The sequence below is a fragment of the Delphinapterus leucas genome, chromosome 13 (assembly GCF_059928025.1).
Source record: "Delphinapterus leucas isolate spDelLeu-1000000601 "Yukka" chromosome 13, BTC_Dleu_Yukka2, whole genome shotgun sequence".
NCBI classification, from domain to species: Eukaryota; Metazoa; Chordata; class Mammalia; order Artiodactyla; family Monodontidae; genus Delphinapterus; species Delphinapterus leucas.
Window position 1 is genome coordinate 48,842,061 of NC_143141.1, and position 27,095 is coordinate 48,869,155.

At 40.1% G+C, this 27,095-nt stretch overlaps 2 protein-coding genes across 2 annotated transcripts in view; both read right to left on the reverse strand.

The window, feature by feature from the left end:
* The window catches only part of EML6 (EMAP like 6), a 126,969-nt gene extending 118,545 nt beyond the window's left edge, over window positions 1–8,424 (reverse strand). Inside the window, exons 1-3 of the mRNA XM_089922490.1 lie at window positions 8,330–8,424; window positions 6,361–6,617; window positions 4,004–4,216 (exon numbers count right to left, since the gene is read on the reverse strand). Of these exons, the coding sequence (XP_089778616.1) occupies window positions 4,004–4,216; window positions 6,361–6,617; window positions 8,330–8,424 (565 nt within the window). The remainder of the gene's footprint in view (window positions 1–4,003; window positions 4,217–6,360; window positions 6,618–8,329) is intronic.
* A 14-nt stretch (window positions 8,425–8,438) lies between these two features.
* Window positions 8,439–27,095, reverse strand: part of LOC149747750 (echinoderm microtubule-associated protein-like 6) — a 54,679-nt gene continuing 36,022 nt past the window's right edge. The window contains exons 4-7 of the mRNA XM_089922491.1: window positions 21,565–21,722; window positions 21,245–21,429; window positions 11,059–11,260; window positions 8,439–8,550 (exon numbers count right to left, since the gene is read on the reverse strand). Coding sequence (XP_089778617.1) covers window positions 8,439–8,550; window positions 11,059–11,260; window positions 21,245–21,429; window positions 21,565–21,722 — 657 coding nt within the window. The remainder of the gene's footprint in view (window positions 8,551–11,058; window positions 11,261–21,244; window positions 21,430–21,564; window positions 21,723–27,095) is intronic.

The following is a 27,095-nucleotide window of genomic DNA, read 5'->3' on the forward strand; positions in this document are numbered from 1 at the left end:
CCTCCTACTCTGTTACCACTATAAAACACACACACACACACACACACACACAAACACAAAACCTTTTCATTTCTCATTTTCCCATCTCTATAGATGGTGCTACCATCCACCCCATTGCTCAAATCTAAAACTTAGGAGTTTTCCTCAATTCCTCTCTTTCCCTCTACTCCCACACCCAATCCATCAGCAAGACCTTCAGCTCTACCTTGACACTGTTTCCTAATCTCAACCACCTCTCTTCAGGTCTGTTCCTGACAACTTTGTCCAAGTCACATCATCTTTTACCTGGGCTCTTGCAATAATCTCTCTACTTGAAGCCTCCCCTTCCCTATTCCATCCCACACAATATCAAAGTGGTATTTTAAAAACTTAAATTGCTCATGTCAGTCTTCCATTTAAAACCCTCAACAGTTTTCCACTGCACTTAGAATAAGACCCACATTTCTAACAGTTGCTTCAAGGCTCTTCATGCCTGGCCCCTACTGCCGTTCCAGCCTTGGAGTGCACAGCTCTCCCCTCGTTCATCATGCTCTAGACACACTGACCTTTCTGTTCCTCCATCAAGCTCATCCAAGCTATACTGAAGGCCAGCACTTTCCCCTCCAAGGTCTAGGGTTTCTGCAACTCAAGTCTTACAGTATCTCGGACACTTGCCATAGGAGGTAGTTGTTCAAGGACTGTGTGTGTGTGTGTGTGTGTGTGTGTGTGTGTGTGTGTGTGTGTGTGTGTGTGTGTGAAGGATTAATGGAATGGCAGCACACAAGTGAAACATGGAGATCCTCGGCCTTGAGCCTCCCCTAGGAGCGTGGGTAGATGCCAAGGGTGTTAAGATGTGGCAAATGCCAATGAGCAAGGCTTTGAATTTTACCTCATGTCAGTGTCTGGAGGGTGATGGTCAAACAGGATGTACTCTAAATGACATCAGGGAAAATTATCAGTATTGATCCTAATTATTTTAAGATTTGAAAACTGTCAAAAGGAAATGAGGAAAACAAATTGGTTCAGCTATATAAAAATAATATGAATTGTAGTCATTTTCATTAACTGCAGAACACTTATGTCTAATTATTATGCAAAAGAATACTATGCACACATAATCATAAATGTGTCAATTAACTTGTGAGTTTTATTTAATCACAATGGAAAACTATAATGTTTACTCAGTCTCCACACTTTCTCATAGTCATCAGCCCCTGCTAATATTTGGGTGTTTACAGGTTCAAAAGTTGGGGGAATACTTGTACCTTGGTTATACGGAGACAAGTTCCACCAACTGTTACCATTCTCATCAGCAACACTCTGTTATAAACTTCTCCACCAGTAGCTTTAGCACAAAAAGGCTCCAAGAGCCTAAATGACTCTGAGGCAAATTGCAAGATGTATAAACAATGTGTCATGAAAAGTAGAACAAGTCAGTTTGCTATGAGGACATGGATACTTATGCAGATTGTTGAGGTGGGTTTTATTGCTCTCACCATACTGTCGCTCTGGCTGTCAGTGTCTCCTTGTTCATTCAGATGTCTCCTGGCTGCCTTCCTCCTCAGGGTTGTTTTACATATAAGGGTATCTCATTTTGACAAACAGCACTACTCACTGTACCTCCCTACCTGCCTCCCCCATCCTAATAAGCTAATCCAAGATCTACATCTCCACTGCTATTTTCTAGACCCAAGTCTATCCTACAAGGCTCAATGACTTATAGGAAATACCAACTCTCACTGAATTCCCAAGTCCTGATACTTGATACCAATAGTATTGCTTCTGACCCTCATGATATTTCTTCTGATTCCTGAATATCCAGATACCTTCTGGTTGCCTAACTTCTGCAAGTACATTACTCAATTTAACAAGACATGCCCTATTACTCAAAAGACCCATTATGGAGAAAGAGAACAGTTTGAATTAGGCAGGTTGAGGTAATGTTGTGCCTCAAGCATTTTAATCTGATGGTCATTTTGTCAAGTGGAAGTGATGGTGGTTTTGCTATGCATTTTATGTTCAATTTTTTTACCATGATTGTCACTGCTTCAAAACTGCCAGTTAGTTGAAAATGACTTTCTGATGACATTTTCAATCCCTTTCCTTGCTTATTCTAAAAACTGTTCAAGTGAAAGGGTTTTCAGGCAACAGCATATCCCTACTGCTGATCAGATTTTCAGGGTGCAGGCAGGGAGTCTCAGAAAAGCCTGTGTATGGGCTTTGCCTAAACTTTTGAAGGAAGAAGAGGACAGGGTCATTACATGATTAATTCAGTCACATTCTACAAAGCCTGACAGTGCCAGAAAAATTGAAGTGACAAGATTTTAACAACAATAAAACAAAATAATAAAATGCAAGGGCAGAAACAGTTGTTTTGAATCAAACTCTCTCAAAAATTTCACCAGTTATCAGTCTCCCAAAAGCAAAAATAAACAAATGGGACCTAATCAAACTTACAAGCTTTTGCACAGCAAAGGAAACCATAAACAAAATGAAAAGAACCTACAGAGTAGGAGAAAATATTTACAAATAATGCAACCAACAGGGCTTAACTTCCAAAATATACAAACAGCTTATACAACTCGACAATAACAAAACAAACAACCCAATCAAAAAATGGGCGGAAGATCTAAATAGACATTTTTCCAAAGAAGACATACAGATGGCCACCAGGTACATGAAAAGATGCTCAACATTTCTAATTATTACAGCAATACGAATCAAAATTACAATGAGGTACCACCTCGCACCGATCAGAATGGCCATCATTAAAAAATCTACAAATAACAAATGCTGGAGATGGTGTGCAAAAAAGGAAACCCTGCTGCATTGTTGGTGCAGCTACTATGGAAAACAGTATGGAGATTCCTCAAAAAACTAAAAATAGAGTTACCGTATGATCCTGCAATCCCACTCCTGGGCATATGTCCAGACAAAACTACAATTCAAAAAGATACATGCACCCCAATGTTCACAGCAGCATTATTCATGATAGCCAAGACAGGGAAGCAACCTAAATGTCCATTGACAGGTGAATGGATAAAGAAGATGTGGTACGTATATACAATGGAATATTACTCAGCCATAAAAAAGAATGAAATAATGCCATCTGCAGCAACATGGATGCAACTAGAGATTATCATACTAAGTGAAGCAAGTCAGAAAGAGACAAATACCATATGATATCACTTATATGTGGAATCTAAAATATGACACAAATGAACTTATCTACCAAACAGAAACAGACTCACACACAGAACAGATCTGTGGTTACCAAGGGGGAGGGGGTTGGGGGAGGAATGGATTGGGAGTTTGGGATTAGCAGATGCAAGCTATTAATATACAGAACGGATAAACAACAAGGTCCTAACATACAGCACAGGGAACTATATTAGATATCCTGTAATACACCATAATGGAAAAGAATTTTAAAAAGAGTGTATATATTTGTATAACTAATTCACTTTCTGTACAGCAGAAATGAACACATTGTATATCAATTATACTTCAATAAAAAAATTTCACCAGTTACGTAAGTCTGGTGTGCAAAATTAGTGCTATCATAAGGGGCCCACAAACTGTATTATCACCGCAACAATCACTTCCAGATTTTATTTTAAATATGTCTATAAGGATTTGCTTTGCTTCCTATGTATAAGCACAATTAGGTGTAACACATAAAAGAATTTTAGTTACAATATTTTAATGTAACATGTAATTTAAATTATTATATTTATGTATATATAAATAAAATAGAATACAACTTGTTTAAAACATGAAGTTTATGAACCACGAAATGTTGAGTAACATCTCTGTTAACAAATGCTGACTTAAATTTGCAAAACCACATTTCAGAATGTCAAAAGCAGAAGATAGCAGACTTTCTATTGAAAAATGTTAGAGTAAATATAAAGATAAAATGAATAGTCTGCAGTAACAGACATCAAGAAAATAAGCCTTAATTATACTGTATGTATATTCTAGATCAAATCTTCATTCAAAGAAACATTTCTTTTGGCCTTACCTTTCTTGAGACAAGGAAACTTAAACAATTTAACCAGTCCAAAATCATCTCCAGACACCAGTACTGAGTTGTTGTAATTTGCATCCACTGAGTTGATGTCAGTGACATCAGTGTATTTTGGCCAAATCCCACTCACTTCTGGGCCATTCACACATGTCCAGGAGGCCCAGGAAATCCCTTTGATTTCTTCTTTACTTGTTAAAGGCTTCCCAGCTGAAAATAATCAATAAATTTTAATATAATGTTACATTTAAATAAAATCATATCCTAATTTACTTTATTCATTTTTCTCATAGAGGTCTAAAACCTTTGTTTTAAAATGTTTATAAACCAAGGAAACTATAAATTCTAATCTCTTTCCCCAAATGGTGATTTTTTTTTCTAGCAGGGTTTAAAGGAAGCACATGCTCAAAACTCCGATAGGAGAAAGAAAATGATCATGGTACTAAATCTAATGTCTTAAACTACTGATATTTACTTGACCTTAATTATTTAGATACAGATGATATTATGCTTTGTGTTATTGATGAAATGACTATTATTAAATTATATATTATCATATTTAGTTACTAACATTTTGCCAGGTTTTTAAAGAGTTTATTCTGAACTCCTACTTTTCATAATTCAAGGAACCACAGAAGTGATTTTTTAGAAGTCAGCCTCAATTAATTAGTGGAAAAAATGAATAGATTTTCTATTTAAATTTTAAAGTGCTAGACAATGAAAATCCACCAAATTTTGATGAAATAAATGTAATTAGCTGGGGAAAATAGTCCTGACAATTGTTCTAGGTATGGTCTTATGTGTGGGGCACAATACCCAGTTTTCACCAGCAGCTGGTAAGGGACGTCCCCAGGGAGCACAAGAAGGAGGAAGCCCATGGATAAGGAAAAGCTTGGAAAAATGCTTAGTCATGCACAATTTAAAAATTCAAAATCAAGACAATTAAGTGTATTACCTCATACTTTCCCCCTCAAAAATAACAAATATTTTCAAATAAAGAAACTATGAGAATAGATGCTCTTGTACATTACTGGTGCACCGTCAAATTGGCAATTCTAGACTCTAACACAGCATTATATAAAAATCCATCATGAAGACCACAGAATCGGAGAGTTTATAGTCTGAACACAGTCTTGGATCCAGTGTTCCTGCTTTAAAGAATATAGTCCAAGGAAGTAATTCACAAGAGAAAAATCCCACCTCTACAAAGATATTTGGATCTGCACTGTGTGTACCAGCAAAGATAACACTGGTATCTTTGATATCACTGAGTAGGGTGTTACTTTGTTTCTGCAAACGACAAAAATGTCTTCCATATTTTTTCACATATGAAAATATATACGAAATACTGTCAAGCAGAGAAAGTAGACACAAAGAAATATGTACCTAGTAAAGGTATACTGATGAATTGATAGGGCAGAGACTATTAAAAATGTTGAAGATATGTCACACCTTGTTTTATGGTAAAATTGATTTTTCAATACAAAATTAAAATATAATTCTTTGCGGTCAAGATTCATGTTAAATATCAAATTTTTCCTTTTACATTATAAAAAATCATTAATCAAAAACTGTAATACAGAAATCTATCTTTTATTTATGACATTTTAACATCACAGATTAAATGTTACTAAATGAGTATTATATAAATAAGATGAATAAGATAAATCTCATATAGAAGTTATAGTGAGGGTTACAAATAAAATTTGTGGGTTTTTTAAATCCCAATGAGCACATTTCACCAAATAATCGTATAAGGGCTTCCAATTATGAAGGACACAAAAGAGACGAAAGCAATCATAGTAGTTGACTGTGATCCTCAAATCTTCAGTATTTTTTTTAGTACTTTCCTAGTATTTTTTCCTTTTGCTTATCTTTAGGCGTTCTTTATATATTATAGGTGTACAGCTGACCCTCGAACAACTTGAGGGCTAGGGCCACCAACTCTCCATGCTGTCGAAAATCCATGTATAACTTAGAGTTGACCCTCTGCATCCATGGTTCCACAACCACAGATTCAACCAACCTCCTACCATGTAGTACTGTAGTAGTTACAACTAAAAAAATCTGCACAGAAGTAGACTGGTGCAGTTCAAACTTGTATTGTTCATGTATATCCTTTGTCCATTATAACAATTCCAAGTATTTATGCCCATCGTGGTCTCTTTTGCTGTGCAATAATTTTTTATTTTAATGTGTTCCAATTTATGAATCTGTTCTTTGAGAGTTTGTGGTTTGAGGGTCTTGTTTCAGAAAACATTCCTTGCCCTGAGGTCCTAAGAATATCCTCATAAATTTTCTGCCATGGCTCAGAGTTGCGCTTTGTACAAACATTCATCGCCCTTGTGACTTACATGGCATTTTGTAGAACAGCCGTTCTCCGGCACCGTCATTAGTTTGCAAGTATTTACTATCCAAAGACCAGTCGATGTGTGTGATGAAACTGAGAGACTTGTTGCATTCTCCTATTTTCTTATACCGCTGGGCGACAGCGTAGATATCTACTGGGCCATCATTGGATCCCACTGCCAGATAAGAACCATCTGGAGAAAATTTCATTTCGTGAATGACTTCTTTTCGATCTTTGATATGAACCACTTCTGTCATATCTCTATAAGAATAGAAAAGCAAAGCGATAAGCAGCAAATCTAGAGATAGGAACCCCAAGTCATGTTTTAAAATCTGTGTGCCACAGAAAAAAATTACTTTGAAAGGGAGAGAAAAACTACAGGAATTACAGAATTAACTTTTATGGAAAGATATAAAATATTATTTAGTTCATGGCCAATGTAGGAGAAATTAAACATTTTAAATAATATTTTGGGCTCCCAAAGTAAAAAACAAAACAATTTTAATGAAATGCATTTTTGCTTTCATGTTCAATTATACGTATTCTTTTTCTCTAAAACTTTTTATTAAAATTTGGGGTTTGTAAAATTGTTTTAAAAATATGTCACAGAGAAAGGTAAAACATATCAAGGTTAACATAAAAATAAACTATCTTTCTAATACTTTAAGAACAAGAAACCAGTGACTGTTAAGCTTGATGCTTATTGTAAAAAGAGCAAGTTCAAAAAGCAGAAGAGGAAAACTACTTTTTTAATGTTGAATTTTTATGTAATTATTTAACTTTCACTATGAAAGGTCAATAATGCCTACATTGAATCACTGGAATATTCCATATCCTTTCTGATAAGTTTCTGGTAAGAATTTCTACTCTTATTTGAAAGCTCACTGAGGCTTTTCCCCCATAGCTATAAGACAAGATTATGACTAGCAGGTCCCCTGAACTAGTAATGATGCCTTCATCAACTCTAAAATGAACTGAATGCATAAATAATGCCAAATATTTGCTTCCACATAATAATTTCTCATACCTGCTGCATCACTTACTAATAGCATTATAGTTTACTATAATGCCATAAAATAGGTGTGGGGGATTGTTTTTTAGCTTGGGAAATCCATCAAAAAGAAAATTTGGTAATTAGCTATCTTTTCACACATCGCTAAGCAAAGAAAGAAAATGTTGCCCACCCATTTGGTAATAAGTTGTGTGGCTGGTGATGAGAATTTAGTGTAATAAACCATGCCAAGAGCTATATAGAACTTGCTGTGTGTGAGAGATGCAGTATCTAATCTACAGCTACATTTACTTTCTGTAATCACAAAATGTGTAATCCAAAAGAATAACCAATGTTTTCAAATAATTACAAGGGTGGGTCATAATTTTTTTCCAGTAGAAATAATATAGGAGGTTGATAAATATGAAATGTTCCATTTTATTGGTGATTATAGGTAGAAAAATCTTAAGTTTACCGTTAAAAATTTAGTGCTGTTTGGAGGCTGCTTTCTTCTTTCTTCCTCTTTTCTTGGCTTATTACAAGCCCATAATCTCTTATCTAAAACCCCTGGGACCAGACAAGCTTGGGAGTTTATCATTCATTGGATTTTAGGAAGGTTTGCATACAATCTATTATGTAACATCCCCAGTAGGAGTTAAGACAGCAACCCCTTTTGAACACATTAATATTTTTGCAGCAAATCAGATGATACATGACTATCCCTACTAAGAGATTAACAGACTGTAAACAATCGTACATCCAGTTCATTGGGTCAGGCAGTGCTGCCAAACAAGTTACCAAAGAACTTCGGACGCTCAGAGTGTTTGGATTTTGTAACTATAGACAGGCGGTTGTGAATCTACAGTGCTCCTATTGAAAACAGTAAATGCATTTTTCCTAAGGTCCTGGCATACATTCTGACCAGGAGAATTAATTTTAACAAAAGAATATCTCTAATGTCATTTTCAGTATCAGTACATGCCTGACTCGGAGAACAATGAAAGATCCGTCCTTCATGCCCAGGGCCAACTGAGATCCATCGGGGCTGAAAGCAACGCTACGAACCGCTTCCTCCATGTTACAGCGGGCGATCAAGGCATGGTCTGCCAGGCTCCACAGCCTAAGCACAATTCAAAGTCAAAGACGAAACAAAACAACTTCTCATAGTCATCAGCCAGCCCAAGGCCGAAGGCCTGTTCACCACTGAGATAATAACAAGAAAGACTGCAGTAACCTCACACCAGTGTCCTTCCTCTTGGCATGTCTGGGAATCTGGGAAAGTGTTTAGTCTATCTTTATGTGAGTCTCACCATTTGAAATACCCAGCAAGAAATATAAAATGAGATAACATTTCCAAAGATTTTGAGATTCATAAAATAAGGAAATTTTAAACACTACTTCACACAAAATTATACTTTGGAGATAAAAAATTGTTCTGGATTTATACCAATGGCTGTTAATAACACTTATAGGATAAGAAGTACTACTAGATGCTGTTATTGCTTTTTTTTAAAAAAAAAAAAACGAGTTCCATTCTAGTAACTGTGTTATGTAAGCACATACAGATTGAAATACACATTACATTTGTTGGCCTCCTGAGCAAGAAGTATTTTAGATGGAGAAGAACGAATGATACCCCTGCCCAGGATGGTTCCAAAGTTGGCTGTACACACTCATATGCTGTCACTCCTCACGAGCAACCTGGGCGCCCCACTGCTGATGGGTCCCCTCTTGGTTGGGGCCGGGGCGGCGGGGGATGCTTCGCCGTGCCCCTGGCTGATGAGCACAGCTACTGCTGGAGAAACAGAGGTCAAGTGCAAGTGCCACTCACAGAATCTTCAGCAGCTCCTTGGAACACCTAATCCAGGCACCTCAAACTGAGAGAACACGAACTAAACATTTGAAGACCCAAATAAGGGTTTCCATGTGAGACGCAATTGCGGCATCTGACCTCTCTCTGTTACTACTCTGAAGACAGTCTTCTCATAACGTGCAAACAACAGTATCTGCGAGGGGGTCTGAGAATCTAAGTCCTGTCATAAAGAACCACGAATAAGTCAAATGCGGTGCAATTTCTCTAAATGCATTCCGCCCTCAGGAGGGATGGTGGCATGCGCCTTGCAATGCAGGGCTGCGCCGTGAATAGTTTATCCCTTAGGCAGCCTGCACTGTTCAGCCTAAAGCGTACGGTATGCTTTCAATACCTTGTCCATTATTCATAATCTCACGCTGCTTTTAGCCTTGTACTATTTTAAGCAATGTAAGCTTTGCTTGACTAGCATGAAGAAACCATCACTCCTCAGCAAACTGCACTAATCTTATAAAGCCGCTAAGCTAATCTTTATCAAGAAATTATGACTTATACCCTTCCTACATTTCAAAACTCAGTGTAAAAATGCCATTTAAAACTTTAGCCAAATTAATGGTTAAGGAAAGTAATACAAATTCTGGCAGTAAGGGCTCTTTGCAATTCTAAGACTCAACACAGTTGTTAAAATATAAAAGCCAAAAACTTTCTTGAAATCCCTTATATCTGGATGGGTATGAATCGAGTTTCTTGGGTGTCTGAATAACTTGGCATTGGTTTGGCTCAGAGTAATGGAAGGAAAAGGAAGAGAGGAGGAGGAAGTGAGTGTAGAGAACTAAAAGCCAAATAAACATTTATGTCACATGAAGAGAAAATTGTAATCGTTTTCACTGATTTTTAGATTGATGAGGCTTTAGTGCTCAGTAGAAACTCAAAAATGGTTTTATCTTTGGATTTATGCTTTTCTAATGAGTATACCCATTGCATCTGGATTCAATTCACAAACATACAGAATAAGGGCGGGGGGGGGAGCAGTGACCTTTAGTCTAGTATACGGTGCTCCACTTTAGCTATTCAAACCCAGAAGCAGTAATCCATCAACTGAATATCAATCAGTCTCTTCCTCTCACTGTCACGGACTCTCTTTCTGGCCTGCTTGTTGCTGAGCGCACTTAAAGCTCAGCAGTACGGAAATACTGGAATCAGTGGAATAGTCTTCATCTCACACTTTCAAATCAGTCTTTCAACAGTCTCAAGAACAGTGGAGGCATAATCACTTTGCTCATGTTACTACTGTCATGTTCTCAAATAACAGGTGATCCACAGTGAGAACACTTGGGGCCCTAAAAAAATGGGCCTATTTTCTTAGGAACCCCCACTTTCCTTTGATCTGAAGACATTGTAAATTCTCACAGGGAATTTTGAGCAAAGAAAGAATTAATGACTCACGTGCTAAGGACGACTCTGAAAATCAGAATTTCAGTTCTCTTGGTGATGCTTAGTCTGTGACTAAACTGATGATGAGTGACTCAGCTGTGAAACTGCCAGGCTGCCTCCAGCAGGACCGAAGGTACAGGAAGAAACGTGATCTTATCACAGATGAGTGCACTCAGCTTACATCTTCCGCTGGAAGAGACCTGGAGGCCAATCTAACCAGCAGTAGTGAATTTTCACTTCTAAGAACAATTTTCTTGACTTAAGATGGAGCCAAAGAAAGATAGCAACAAGAAAAGGTCAAGAAGCCAACTGTTGTTAAGCAAAATGGCTTAACATTCTGTTTGGAAATTGTGAGGTTCTGCACTGTGGGTTATCCTTCTCTGAAAGTAATAAACAAATTTGGGCTAAATGAATCTGTTATCCCAGGGAGGTGAGTGAGGTTACAGCCCCCACTTCTGGGGCCTCACCTGACAGAGCGGTCATCGCTGCCTGTCACAGCCAGCGGCTTCTTGGGGTGCAGGGCCAGAGCCCAGAGCTCCCCCTCACAGTGGCCCTGCAGGATCAGCATTGGCTTGTCCCGTTCTCGCACGATCACTTCAAATATCTCGCTGTCCTGGGTCCCTGCTAGAAGGCGGTCTGCTTTCCAGCACACACTCCGGATAGAGAGGCCTGACGAAAATAAACGAATAAAATAAACGCATATCTCCACACCATTCACAAATAAAACACCTAAAGTTAATACCCTGTCACCGGGATAGCACCTAAGGCAACACATCTGAACAATGCCTGGGGGTGGAGAATCAACTCCACACACCACCCTATGTTATTGACCACTGCCTTCTGTGTGTTAGTTGTTCCCCCGACCCCTTGTGATTTATTTTGTAAAGGAGTGATTGCTCTTTCCTGTCTGACTTAGGCTAACTGTGTTTCTACAGCAGCGTCTATATTAAATACAACACCTTAAAGTGAATATAAGAACAGGAATTGGTCTTTATGAAAACCTAACCCTCTTTGAAACAATTTCCTTCTGATTTGCTATGGAAAAGTTAATAATCACTTCAATCTTTAGGATGCTAACACTGTAATAAAATTATACGTGGGTGATACTACAGGACGGTTGATTATCATATTAGGCAAGTTCAGTATGTATTTGATCAGAACCTAGACTCATTCTGCTGGATAAATAGATGCACCCGTGTCCCAGAAATATGCAAATGAAACTCTAATTTCAGTCTCAGAATACCATCAAACATCTGAAGATGTTTTTCCTCACTGACTTAACGATTTATGGAATCTTCTCTAAGAGCACAGTACTCCCTTTTAAACCCAACCTTCCTCCGTATTATTCCATCCTCTTCAGGCAGATCCCCACTTGCCTGCCTGCGTGTTGATCTGGGCTTCTCTCAGTCTGTTCTATTCCTCACCGGCTACATTATTTACGTACATAGTGAATTTTCTCACGTCTGAATTAGAAATGCAGAAGCAATCCCACTTTCATAACTTTAAACTACTTAAGGATGTGATAAGCTTTGAGATCTGAGTTGTCTCCACGTCTGGCTGTGTCTTTTGTGTAGAAAGTGCCAGAAATCAAAGCACCTGGACTTCAGTCCTCCTCTACACCCGATTGGCCAGACATACCAGGGAGAGTCCCCTTTTCTCTGGGGACCAGTTTTTCTCCCCTTAAATGCAGATTGTAATTATGGAGACCATGTAATTTATCATCCAAATCAGGACCCCTCTGCAAGTAAAAGTAGGCTCTAGAAATTATTAAATTTACATAAGTTTGTAAAATATTTATTAACCAAGAAAGCAGCTTTACTATACTGAAAAACCTATTAAATAATTCTATCAAAAATATTTTCAAATCTAAAATTATAATGACACTTTATCACAGAATGAAAGGTCTAGGACAGAGGGACAAATAGGCAGACACACAGAAGATTTTTAGGGCCATGAAACTCCATAGGACTTATAATGGTAGGTATATGTTATTATACATGTGTCAAAACTCACAGAATATACAACACCAACAGTGAACCCTAATGTGAGCTATAGGCTTTCGGTGATGATATGTCAATGCAGGTTCATCCACTGTAACCAATGTACCATTCTGGTGGGCAATGTTGATAGGGAGGCTGTGTGTGTATGAGGACAGAGGTATATGAGAAATCTCTGTACCTTCTTCCATTCAACTTTGCTGTGAACCTAAAACTGCTTTAAAAAAAATAAAGTCTGTTAAAAAAAATCCAGGACAAATGATGGGACAATATAAGGTTTAATTGGGGGTATCTGGACACCATAACTGAAATCCTCATTTATTTTTAATATTTATTTTTGGCTGTGTTGGGTCTTCGCTGCTGTGTGTGGGCTTTCTCTAGTTGCGGTGAGCGGGGGCTACTCTTCACTGCAGTGCACGGGCTTCTCATTGCAGTGGCTTCTCTTGTTGTGGAGCATGGGCTCTAGGCACGCGGGCTTCAGTAGTTGTGGCACACAGGCTTAGTAATTGTGGCTCACGGGCTCCAGAGCATAGGCTCAGTAGTTGTGGTGCACGGGCTTAGCTGCTCTGTGACATGTGCGATCTTCCTGGACCAGGGCTCAAACACGTGTCTCCTGCATTGGCGGGCGGATTCTTAACCACTGCGCCACCAGGGAAGTTCCTGAAATCCTCATCTCAACTCACTGTGGTCTTGAAAGTATCCAATGAGATAATGAATTTGTTTACAAAAAGTATTTTTTTTTAAGGTACAAGGCTATTATTACATGAGATAACTCTCTTTACTTCCTGCTCTGAATTCATTGTTATGTGTCTTGAAATGGAAGGAGACAGCACACAGGCAGATTTATTATTCCTGCTGTGAGTAGTTAAGTAGGGATACCTTGGCAACGGCTAGTTCAGGGTCACTCAAAATCCTCCACTGCAAACATCACGACGGGCTTTCAAGGTTGAAAAGGACAGATGTGTGGGGAAAGCAGTCGGGATAAGATGGCAGACTGACAGGGCAGGAAGCTCAGCTAAGGAGGAAACAATCGTTTTGCTACTGTCCCTTTCTCATCCTTATCTTTTTCCCATGCCTTATTATTAACATGTTCTTATTTTCTCTAGGAAGGGGGTGAATTTGTTGTCTCCCCAGCAGGCTTTGCATCATCTACAATTTTATTACAGGAAAGGTATAATACTTTGTTCTTCAGAAATAGGAAGTAAATAGGGATATTAATTATATTCCAAAATTGGCAAAAAAATTTAAAGAATTTACTAGTTTATTATATTCATTGTCCATTTCCTCTCACTAATGTCTGTGAAAACAAGCGTTTTCTCAGTTTTATACACTGCTGTATCCTCAGTACCTAGCACAGAGTCTGGCATGTGGTAGATGCTCAATAAGAATTGATGAATGAATAAAATAAAACATTCAAATCACAAACATTTCTCAAGTCTTGGAGATACCAAGAAATAAAAGACAACATCTCCACCCTCAATGAGACCCTTCAAAGAAGGAGGGATATATTCATTTATTTATACAAAAAATTTTTATTGAGCACCTATTACATGCCCAAGACTGGAGCCTGAACAGTAAACAAGCCAGGCTCATGCCCTCATGGATTTTGCACTCTAAGGAGGAGCCAGACATTTGTAAGCAGAGATATGTATATTCATTTTATGAATATACAATAGGGAAAGGACAGTTTCTTCCATAAATGGTGTTGGAAAAACTAGACAGCCACATGCAAAAGAAACATATAAAATAAACTCAAAATGGATTAAAGACTTGAATATAAGACCTGAAAACATAAAACTCCTAGATGAAAACATAGGTGGTAAGCTCTCTGACATCAGTCTTGGCTATAATTTTTTGGCTCTGACACCAAAAGCAAAAACAACAAAAGCAAAAGTAAACAAGTGAGACTACATCAAACTAGAAAGCTTCTGCACAGCAAAGGAAACCATCAACAAAATGGTAAGGCAACCTACCAAATGGGAGAAGATATTTGCAAATCATACATCTGATAAGCGGTTAATATCCAAAATATATAGAGAACTCATACAACTCAATAGCAAAAACCCCCAAACAATCTGATTAAAAAATGGGCAGAGGATCTGAATAGACACTTTCCCAAAGAAGACATACAGATAGTCAACAGATACATGAAATGATGCTCCACATCCCTAATCATCAGAGAACTGCAAATCAAAACCACAATGAGGGAATTCCTTGGTGGTCCAGTGGTTAGGACTCCATGCTTCCACTGCAGGGGGCAGGGGTTTGATCCCTGGTCAGGGGACTAAGACCCTGCAAGCTGCAGGGTGCAGCCAAAAACACAAAAACAAAAAACAAAAACCATAATGAGATATTATCTCATACTTATTACAATGGCTATTATTTTTTCAAAAAGACAAGAAATAACAAGTGTTGGCAAGAATGTGGGGCAAAGGGAACACTTGGGCACTGTGGGAATGTAAATTGGTATAGCCACTATGGGTAACACCATGGAGGTTCCTCAAAAATTAAAAATAGAACTACTGTATGATCCAACACTGCTGCTTCTGAAGCAAACAAAAACACTAACTCTAAAAGGTATCTGCACCCCCATGTTCACTGCAACATTACTCACAATAGCCATGACATGCAAACAACCTAAGCGTCCATCAATGGATAAAGAAATGTGATACATACATATACAATAGAATATCATTCAGCTACAAAAAAAGGAATTATTGCTATTTGGGACAACATGGGTGACTTTTGAGGGCATACTGCTAAGCAAAATAAGTCAGACAGAGAAAGACAAATATTGTATGATCTCACTTTTATGTGGAATCTAAAATATAAAAGTAAAAACAAACCCAAAAAACTCACAGATACAGAGAACAGATTGGTGATTGCCAGAGGTAGGGGTGGACAGTAGGCAAAATGGGTGAAGGTAGTCAAAGGCACAAACTTCCAGCTACAAAATAAATAGGTCCTGGGGGTGTAATGGACAGCATGATGAATATGTACAATGTACATTTAGTAATATCGTAATGTATATTTGAGAGCAGCTAATGTATCTTGAAAGTGGATTTTAAAAGTTTTCATCACAAGAAAAAAAATGTGTAACTATGTGTGGTGATGGACATTAACTAGGCTTATTGTGGTCATCGCTTTGAGACAAATATATACTTTATGTATAGACAACACATATATAATACATACATAATATATGTAATATAATATTATATATCACACATTGTATATAATCATTATGTTGTATACCTGAAACTGTTATATGTCAATTATATCAGTAAAAATGATATATACATACATATATACAGCTATATATATATATACACATCTTATATATCTTAGCAATGTTACATATTTTAACTGTTATCAAAATACTCAAAGCACAATCCTTTTATAATTCCATTGACTGTCCTAAAGACTCACCCTTTCCAAGCAGGCCTGGCATCCAAGGCACTACTACAAGCATGAACAGGCCAGTTCTTCCCGTTTTCCTCCAACAGTGTATTCCTCCATCCCCTAAGACTAAATGGCTTGAAAACAGAATTTCTCCCAAAGGACCAGCACTGTATTTGATCCAGCGTACAAACATTTTTCTCCCCACCACCCCCACTATTTTTTAACTTCTTGTTTGGGGAACAAATTCAGAAAGGTCAAGAATATTATAACAAACAACCCGTCACATGGAATCAATGTGTTAACATTTAAAAAATATTTGCTTTGTCTTTAAGAGGTTTAGAACAAAAAAGAACCTTCCACCTCAGCCTAGACTGATGAGGCAGTCCAGCTACACAGCACCCAACTGTGTTTTCAGACTGTGTCCAGGGAGTTCTTGGATTCCTAAAAGAGCCACAGGGGCCTGGCAAGGAGAGTGCAGGGAAATGAGGGGCGAGAGGCAGAGTCTGAGGATCCAACCCCTGCTTTTCCCTCAACAACTCACAGTCTATGTTTTCTAGCAGATTTCATTTGAAAAAAGCTTTCCACTGAACTAACCAACAAAAGGGAGAAGATTTACATGTAGCAAAGGCAATGAACTTAAACTGATAATGGATTATTTCTGACTAAGTAGGGGCAGGGGAAGAAGGAGACAGAGAGAACCAGGGGAGGAGTCGTTTCATTTTCATTGTTTGCAACATAAACCTAATGAGCTGTGAACATTTTCTCTGGAGACCAGCTCAGGATCTCCACAAACACTCAGTTCTTCAAAGAGATAAATTGGATTTTGTCACATCAGACAAGTCGACCCCAGGGCTCTACCTACAGAGACAGACAGGATGCTAGGCCACTCTCACTTCCCAGAGAACCATTTAAAATAGGAATGACTTGTAAATTTTGGAGATTAATCCTTTGTCAGTTGCTTCATTTGCAAATATTTTCTCCCATTCTGAGGGTTGTCTTTTGGTCTTGTTTATGGTTTCCTTTGCTGTGCAAAAAAGCTTTTAAATTTCATTAGGTCCCATTTGTTTTTTTTTGTTTTTATTTCCATTTCTCTAGGAGGTGGATCAAAAAGGATCTTGCTGTGATTTATGTCATAGAGTGTTCTGCCTATGTTTTCCTCTAAGAGTTTTATAGTGTCTGGCCTTACATTCAGGTCTTTAATCCATTATAATTTTGTGTATGGTGTTAGGGAGTGTTCTAATTTCATTCTTTTACATGTAGCCATCCAGTGGTCCCAGCACCACTTATTGAAGACGCTGTCTCTTCTCCATTGTATATTCTTGCCTCCTTTATCAAAGGTGGCCATATGTATGTGGGTTTATCTCTGGCCTTTCTATTCTGTTCCATTGATCTATATTTCTGTTTTTGTGCCAGTATCATACTGTCTTCATTACTGTAGCTTTGTAGTATAGTCTGAAGTCAGGAAGCCTGATTCCTCCAGCTCCATTTTTCGTTCGCAAGATTGCTTTGGCTATTTGGGGTCTTTTGTGTTTCCATACAAATTGAGAAATTTTTTGTTCTAGTTCTGTGAAAAATGCCATTGGTAGTTTGATAGGGATTGCATTGAACTACCATACGACCCAGCAATCCCACTACAGGGCATATATCCTGAGAAAACCATAATTCAAAAAGAGTCATGCACCAAAATGTTCATTACAGCTCTATTTACAATAGCCAGGAGATGGAAGCAACCTAAGTGTCCATCATCGGATGAATGGATAAAGAAGATGTGGCACATATATACAAGGCATATTACTCAGCTATAAAAAGAAATGAAATTGAGTTATTTGTAGTGATGTGGATGGACATAAAGTCTGTCATACAGAGTGAAGTAAGTCAGAAAGAGAAAAACAAATACCATATGCTAACACATATATACGGAATCTAAGAAAAAAAAAGGTCATGTAGAACCTAGGGGTAAGACGGGAATAAAGACACAGACCTACTAGAGAATGGACTTGAGGATATGGGGGGGGAGGGGTAAGCTGTGACGGGGTGGGAGAGTGGCATGGACATATATACACTACTGGGCGTGAGGTGGATAGCTGGTGGGAGGCAGCCGCATGGCGTGGGGAGATCAGCTCAGTGCTTTGTGACCACCTGGTGGGGGTGGGATAGGGAGAGTGGGAGGGAGGGAGACGTAGGAGGGAGAAGATATGGTAACGTATGTATATGTGTGGCTGATTCAGTTTGTTATAAAGCAGAAACTAACACACCATTGTGAAGCAATTATACTCCAATAAAGATGTTAAAAATAAATAAATAAGAATTAAGCAACAAAAAAATTTTTAAAATTTAAAAAAAGGAATGACTTCCTAAGGACACCTCAGTGGGTAGAGAGCTGTATTCAAGTTTCCTAATAACGTCCCATTTAGGAATGTTATTGGTCACCTCGGACTGGCCGAGGTGACCATTGCTTTGGTAAGTATTAAGTTGGCTTTGTTTCTTTATCTTCTGCTCTGGGAGTCAGACAAATATAAGGTATTATCTGGACTACGGTTAGAAATCCACCAGGAGTGAAAAGAGCCAGGGAAAACCATCCTAATTATTTTAAACTACAGAAATTCTCCTTTCTTCTTAAAAAGTGCATGTTTCAGAGACTCTTGACAGAATGAACTGAAGGCATTTTGCTGAATTGGTGAGGGGTGCACATTTTGGACACGGGGGCCTTCTTGGCCGCTCGTTCTACCATGAGAAATGTGGGGTTCTGGCCTGTGCTTGGTCCAGACAGCCAGCAGATGGCAGTAGAGAGCAACCACCCACCTCAACATAAAAATCCTAGAGGCTAAGATCAAATTTTCACCAGCCCTTTGCCCGGATTTTATATTCAGACCAGGGAGTGGGAAACAGTATCCTTTCAATCCCCTCTGTGACAGTTCTGAAACCTGGGCATGGGAGATCTAGTCCATGAGTATCAACACAGACCTAAAGGACATTGCTTATTTTCCACTAGGTCATTGAATGGTTAAGTACATGGACTGGATTTATATCCCAGCTCTGTGACATGGCAAGTATTTAACCTTTCAAAGCTTCAGTTGCCCTACCTGTAAATTGCAGAGAATATTAGCACTCACACATCACAGCCCTGTTATGAGGATTCAATGCAATCGTATATTTAAACACTTGACCCAGTGTCTGGTACTTAGGAAACTAATCAATAAATATCAGTTGTTATTATTTTTAACCAGCAGGTTTTTATTGAGTTCACATCTCAATGGAGAACAACCTGCTGTGCGTGTGGTCAGGTTCCGTCCCCAGGCAGGGTCAGCACCACGAGCTATGAAGTTGCTGCTTTTGCCTTTCCTTGAGTCTCTTAGTTACATCCTTGTGTTACAACTTATTTGTCATGTTGTTTGTTACCATTTTTTAAAATAGATCTTTATTGGAGTATAATTGCTTTACAATACTGTGTTAGTTTCTGTTGTACACCAAAGTGAATCAGCCATATGCATACATATCCCCTCCCTCTTGAGCCTCCCTCCCACCCTCCCTATCCCACTCCTCTAGGTCATTTTGACGTGCCAGCACTGCCGACTCTCAGAAGGAAAGGCTATATCTGACAAAAAGAACTCTTTGGGGAATAAAATGTTTTTCTTCCCTCAGTTGTTTGGCCCAAGAAGGGAAGACTGGCAGCTGGGAGGGGGTTGGTATTGATACTTATTAGTGTTCTTAAATCTGGTGCACCGAGGCCTGATATATGGTAAAGGGCCAAGAGCAGTTGCTCCAACACTTACTGTCCATCAGAAACTACATAGAAAGTGTTTTTAAAACAGGGATGCCCAGGGAATTCCCTGGCAGTCCAGTGGTTAGGACTCTGTGCTTTCACTGCTGAGGGGGCGGGTTCGATCCCTGGTCGGGGAACTAAGATCCCCACAAGCCTCGCAGCGTGGGCGAAAACAAAACAAAACAAAACAAAACAAAACATGGATGCCTGGACCCTACTCAGAAGTTCCTCTCAATTGCTCTGGAGTGGAGCTGGGCATAGTTATTTTTAGCTCACCAGGGCTGAGAACCACTTGTTGAGAACCAACCACTATCAAGCTGTTCCCAAACTAGTGTGCATTCTCAGACTTTAGTCAGACTGCTGAAAATTCAGATTTCCAGGCTGATTCTAATGCAGTGGTTCTTCAACCAAACGTTGGAAAACTCCACTCTAGTAGATTAGAAAGCTGAAGGCCTGATGAGCAGATAGCCAAAAATAAGTGCAACTTTGAGAAATCCTTTTGGAGTCAAACAAGCAAGTTCTGTAAAGGCAGGAACGGTTCTCCCAGACATTCCCAGCCCTGCACCCAGAGCTTTGCACATGTGCCCAGGAAGGCTCACAGCAACTCAGGAGGAGGCCCTCGGACAGCACCAGGCCATAGGTAGGGACAGGAAATATATAAATGAGGAAATTACAGCACAGACAGTTTACCTTATTTGCCCCAAGTCCCAGAGCGAGCAGGTGATGGAGATAAAATGAGGATTCAGGCAGTGCCAGTCAAGAGCAAACTCTCTTCCCCACAAAGGTATTTCCCTTCTCTGTGGATGCGCACCCAGGACATGGTACCAAAGATCAAACAAGAGAGCATGATGGCCTTCTCCTACCAACCTAATCTTATTAAAGGTGAAGTACTAAGGAGTGCCCCAGGTAAAAGGTAATAAAAGGACAAGAGGGAGAGAGATTTCACTCAGAGGGAAGAGGGAGTGTTGGGAGGGGGTGTGGGAAAACTGCAGCCCCCCCCCCCAGCAGGAGGTGGCTGAGGTGCCTAAGGAGTCTGGAGGTGGGCCAGGGGCTCTGGTGGCCTAGGGTAATGCGGAAGGCAGAGTTCGGAACCTAAGGGAAACAAGAGGGAGGGAAGGCGGGCATCTCCCCAGGGATTCGTGAGCACCAATGACCAGGGAACAGGAGTGGCTTTATGATTCACAGAGCCCAGTACAAAATGGAAATGTGAGGTCCCCTTGTTTAAAACTGATTAAGAATTTCAAGATCAAGAGGGAAGAGATATGGGAACATATGTATATGTTTAACTGATTCACTTTGTTATAAAGCAGAAACTAACACACCATTGTAAAGCAATTATACCCCAATAAAGATGTAAAAAAAAAAAAAAAGAATTTCAAGATGATGACAGCAAGCACTAAACCAAGTGTAGGGCCCTCCTGCAAGTAGGCAGAGCTCATGCCCCGGGAGCCAGCCGTGCCTGGGGACCCCCAGAGCTGCTGCAGGAAATACGGGATCCTGCATGCAGAGCGCCTAGCACAAAGCACCACGAGCCTGCAGCATGAAGTGCCCACGGCCTGCTGCTCCTGTTTACAAGGGCTCTCTGCCTGAGAACTTCCAGCAGATACTCTCTACAAAATCCACTCCTCAGGATCCCAAATCCCATAGCCTCAGGAATACTGAAGGATCCACACAGCCTAACGGGACCCCAGAGGACAGAAACACACTGCCAAGCCCGCTGCCTTCACCCCAGGGAAGGAACACCCAGGCTGGTCTTTGTAGGAGGCCGGCTCGGTCAGAGTGTTTACAGGGGAATTACTACCAGAACAAACCAGACAGTCAGCCTCTGCTTCTCTGACACCACGTCCCACACCAAGCCTGAGCAAACAACAGGCGACGCTCCTCGGGTGGTGCACCTCACCATCCGCAGCTCCTGCACGTTCCTCTGCAGGGCTTCTGCTTGCTCAGAACACCAGTGACGCAGGAGGCCCTAAAGGACAAAGGTGAGCAGACAGGGAGAGGTGATGGATGCGATGGGAGTGGAGGTGAGCAATGAAGCACTCAAGGGACCAGGAGAACCACAGAAGATATTTGCTTTGTTTCTATCATCAACAAGGCTGCTTTCAGATTTGAGAGTTGGTCCTTTGAACCTTCTATACCAGGGTTTCTCAGTTGCGGCACTGTGAACATTAGGGGCTGGATAATTCTTAGTCGAGGTGTCTAACATTGCAATATGTCATTTTAGGATGTTTAGCAGCGCCCCTGGCCTCAGGAATGCCAGTAGCACCCTCCCAGTTGATAATCAAAAATGTCTCCAAACAATGCCAACTGTCTTCCAGAAAATAAAAACGCCCCTGTTTCAGAACCACTGGACAGAATGATCCTCAATGTACTCTGAGGGAGAAAAATGGTAATAAGAAGAATGGGTAGTGGGTAAGAGTCACCTGCGCTCCCACCTCTAATCCTGCCCCACTCTAGTCCACTCTCTGCTCTGGAGCAGGTGGAGCCCTGACCGTGACACTCACCCCCTTAAGCCTTTCTATGACCTCCTACCGCTGGTCCGTGGGGGCCAAGCTTGAACACAGAAATTATCTGTTCCTCCCTCTGAAGCCTTTCACCTGTCACCGTGCACTGCAGTCACACGATGCACTCTTCATCATTCGTCGGTTTCCAGGGTGCCTGCGTGTGCCAGGCACTGTTCTAAGGGCTTGCTTGGGAGGCATCAGTGAACAAAGAGGCTCCTGCCCTTGTAGAAACAGACAACAGCCATAAGCATCACAAACAGGTAAGTTATACTGTTTGTTACAAGGTGAAAAGAAGATCTGTGAAGGGAGGATCAAGAGTGCGGGATGGTGGAGGCAGAGTGGGTGGCAATTTTAAATAAGGTCATCAGGGCAGCTTCACTTGAGCAAAGGAGAGGGGTAGTAATCATGCAGATTCCTGGGGAGAGTGATGCAGGCAGAGGGAGCAGCCTGGGCAGAGGGCAGAGCAGAGGGCGGGAGGCCTGAGGGGGAAGGGGCCTGGTAGGCCATCCTAAGGATGTGTACTCTTTTTCTTTGGAAGATGGGAATCATGGCAGGGTTTTGAGGAAATGTGACCTGGATCATGTAAATTTCCAACAACTCCCTCCAGCTGCTATTCTGAGAATAACAGCTGAAGCAGGGACACAAGTTATAAAGCAACTGCAGTAGCCCGCGCGCAAGATGGTGGTTCAGACCAGTGAGGGGGCAGAGAAGATGGTGAGAAGGCTAAGAAGAGGCATCTTGTATCCTCGAGACTTCAGCCTCCTTCTCTTGCTCAACACTGAGGGAATGCTGCTTGACCTAATGCAAGGTATCTCCAGATTCAGAGTCTACGGTTCATTAGACATAGCAACGGTTCAATAAACATGTGTTGGGAGTTAAAATAAACACACAAAAAACTCCAATAAAATGCATGAAGCACACTTTTTATAAGAGCCTATCTAGTTCCTAGGCACGTTTCTGACACTTAGTAGATGCTTAATAAATGCTTATTGAATGGATAAGTAAACGAATAATGCATCTTATACTGTGTGACTAATTACTGTACTCCTTTAGACATAATCACTTACAACCATTAGCTCAAAGTATTTTATTACCATAGATGTAATTCATTTTGATTGCCTTGCTTTAAGAATTATTTTTGGCTTTTTTTGCTGCCACTGTAAGTCATTTAAGCATCATTTTTACCTATGTCATAAATTTGTTTTAAAAATGATCAGACTCAAAATGCACTTTTGCTGAGTTTGGTGTGAGACTTGAGTTACAGCTCTAATCCTACAATGGCCCTGAGCTTCACTCTATTCATCATAAGGTGATAGAGTTTCACGTGATGACATCACGTGGAACTCTATGTCTCGCCCAGCTTGAAAATTCCAGAACTTGATATTCACTGAAAAATGTACTGGAGGTCCACCATCCCATATATCTGAAATTTTTGGTGGTAGGTGCAATTTGGAATTTTGAAAATTTTGGATTTTGAACTCATGTAATAGATCCAGTGGAGTCTGGGGCAGCACCTTGAAATCAAATATTTCTGCCGTGAAGGGTATGAATATTCACACATATGAAGACAATAAACAGCTTCATAATAAGTGTAAGTCATGTTTTGCTGCCAAATTAGTTATAAAAAATATTTTGGAAAAAGAAAAGTTGCACCCTTACCTAACACCATGTCCAAAAATTACCTCAAAAATGGATCAAAGACCTAAATATAAGAGCCCAAACCATAAAACACTTATAAGAAATCTTGAGAGATCTTCATGAAATTGTATTGTATTTGGCAATAATTTCTTGCTATGACACCAAAAGCACAGGTAACAACACAGAAAAATAGATATATTGGATTACATCAAAATTAAAAACTTTTATGCATCATAGGACATAATCAACAGAGAAGGCAACCTATGCAATGGGAGAAAATATTTACAAATCATATATCTGATAATGGGGTTAATATCTAAGATATATAAAGAATATTTACAGCTTGGCAACAAAATAACAAATAACCTGATTTAAAAATGGGCAAAGGGAGTCGAAAACAAGATGGCAGAGTAGAAGGACGTGCTCTCACTCCCTCTTGCGAGAACACCAGAATCACAACAAGCTGCTGGACAATCATCGAAAGGAAGACACTGGAACTCACCAAAAAAAATACCCCACATCCAAAGACAAAGGAGAAGCCACAATGAGACGGTAGGAGGGGTGCAATCACAGTAAAATCAAATCCCATAACTGCTGGGTGGGTGACTCACAGACTGGCGAACACTTATACCACAGAAGTCCACCCACTGGAGTGAAGGTTCTGAGCCCCACGTCAGGCTTCCCAACCTGAGGGTCTGACAACAGGAGGAGGAATTCCTAGAGAATCACATTTTGAAGGATAGTGGGATTTGACTGCAGGACTTTCACAGGACTGGGGGAAACAGAGACTCCACCCTTGGAGGGCACACACAAAGTAGTGTGCGCATTGGGACCCAGGAGGAGTAGTGACCCCACAGGAGAGTGAACCAGACCTACATGCTAGTGTTGGAGGGTCTCCTGCAGAGGCAGGGGGGTGCTCTGTTTCACCGTGGGGACAAGGACACTGGCAGCAGAAGTTCTGGGAAGTATTCGTTGGCGTGAGCCCTCCCAGAGTCTGTCATTAGCCACACCAAAGAGCCCAGGTAGGCTCCAGTGTTGGGGTGCCTCAGGCCAAACAACCAACAGGGAGGGAACCCAGCCCCACCCATCAACAGTCAAGTGGATTAAAGTTTTACTGAGCTCTGCATACCACAGCAACAGACAGCTCTACCCACCACCAGTACCTCCCATCAGGAAATTGCACAAGCCTCTTATATAGCCTCATCCACCAGAGGGCAGACAGCAGAAGCAAGAAGAACTACAATCCTGCAGCCTGTGGAACAAAAACCACATTCATAGAAAGACAGACAAGATGAAAAGGCAGAGGGCTATGTACCAGATGAATGAACAAGATAAAACCCAGAAAAACAACTAAATGAAGTGGAGATAGGCAACCTTCCAGAAAAAGAATTCAGAATGATAATAGTGAAGATGATCCAGGACCTCAGAAAAAGAAGAGAGGCAAAGATCAAGAAGATGCAAGAAATGTTTAACAAAGGCTTAGAAGAATTAAAGAACAAACAGATATAAACAATACAATAATTGAAATGAAAAATACACTAGAAGGAATCAATAGCAGAATAACTGAGGTAGAAGAATAGATAAGTGACCTGGAAGACAGAATGGTGGAATTCACTGCTGCAGAACAGATTAAAGAAAAAGAGTGAAAATAAATTAAGACAGCCTAAGAGACCTCAGGAACAACATTAAACACAACAACATTCACATTATAGGGGTCTCAGAATGAGAAGAGAGAGAGAAAGGACCAGAGAAAATATCTGAAGAGATTATAGTCGGAAACTTCCCTAACATGGGAAAGGAAATAGCCACCCAAGTCCAGGAAGCCCAGCCAGTCCCGTACAGGATTAACCCAAGGAGAAACACGCCGAGACACATAGTAATCAAATTGGCAAAAATTAAAGACAAAGAAAAATTATTGAAAGCAGCAAGGGAAAAACGACAAATAACATACAAGGGAACTCCCATAAGGTTAACAGTTGATTTCTCAGCAGAAACTCTACAAGCTAGAAGGGAGTGGCATGATAAAGTGATGAAAGGGAAGAACCTACAACCAAGATTACTCCACCCGTTAAGGATCTCATTCAGATTCTATGGAGAAATCAAAAGCTTTACAGGCTTCCCTGGTGGCGCAGTGGTTGAGAATCCGCCTGCCAATGCAGAGGATACGGGTTTGTGCCCCAGTCCGGGAGGATACCACATGCCACAGAGCGGCTAGGCCCGTGAGCCATGGCCGCTGAGCCTGCGCATCCAGAGCCTGTGCTCCGCAATGGGAGAGGCCGCAACAGTGAGAGGCTCGTGTACCACAAAAAAAAAAAAAAAAAAAAGCTTTACAGACACGCAAAAGTGAAGAGAATTCAGCACCACCAAACCACCTCTACAACAAATGCTAAAGGAACTTCTCTAAGTGGGAAACACAAGAGAAGAAAAGGACCTACAAAAACAAACCCAAAACAGTTAAGAAAACGGTCATAGGAACATATATATCGATAATTACCTTTACCGTGAATGTATTAAATGCTCCAACCAAAAGACACAGGCTTGCTGAATGGATACAAAAACAAGACCCATCTATATGCTGTCTACAAGAGACCCACTTCAGACCTAGGGACACATACAGACTGAAAGTGAGGGGATGGAAAAAGATATTCCATGCAAATGGAAATCAAAAGAAAGCTGGAGTAGCTATACTCATATCAGATAAAATAGACTTTAAAATAAAGAATGTTACAAGAGACAAGGAAGGGCATTACATAATGATCAAGGGATCAACCAAGAAGAAGATATAACAATTATAAATATATATGCACCCAATATAGGGGCACCTCAATACATAAGGCAACTGCTAACAGTTATAAAAGAGGAAATCGACAATAACACAATAATAGTGGGGGACTTTAACACCTCACTTATAACACCTCACTTACACAAATGGACAGATCATCCAAAATGAAAATAATTAAGGAAACAGAAGCTTTAAATTACACAATAGACCAGATAGATTTAATTGATATTTATAGGACATTCCATCCAAAAACAGGAGATTACACTTTCTTCTCAAGTGCACATGGAACATTCTACAGGATAGATCACATCTTGGGTCACAAATCAAGCCTCAGTAAACTTAAGAAAATTGAAATCATACCAAGCATCTTTTCGGACCACAACGCTATGAGATTAGAAATGACTTACAGGGAAAAAAC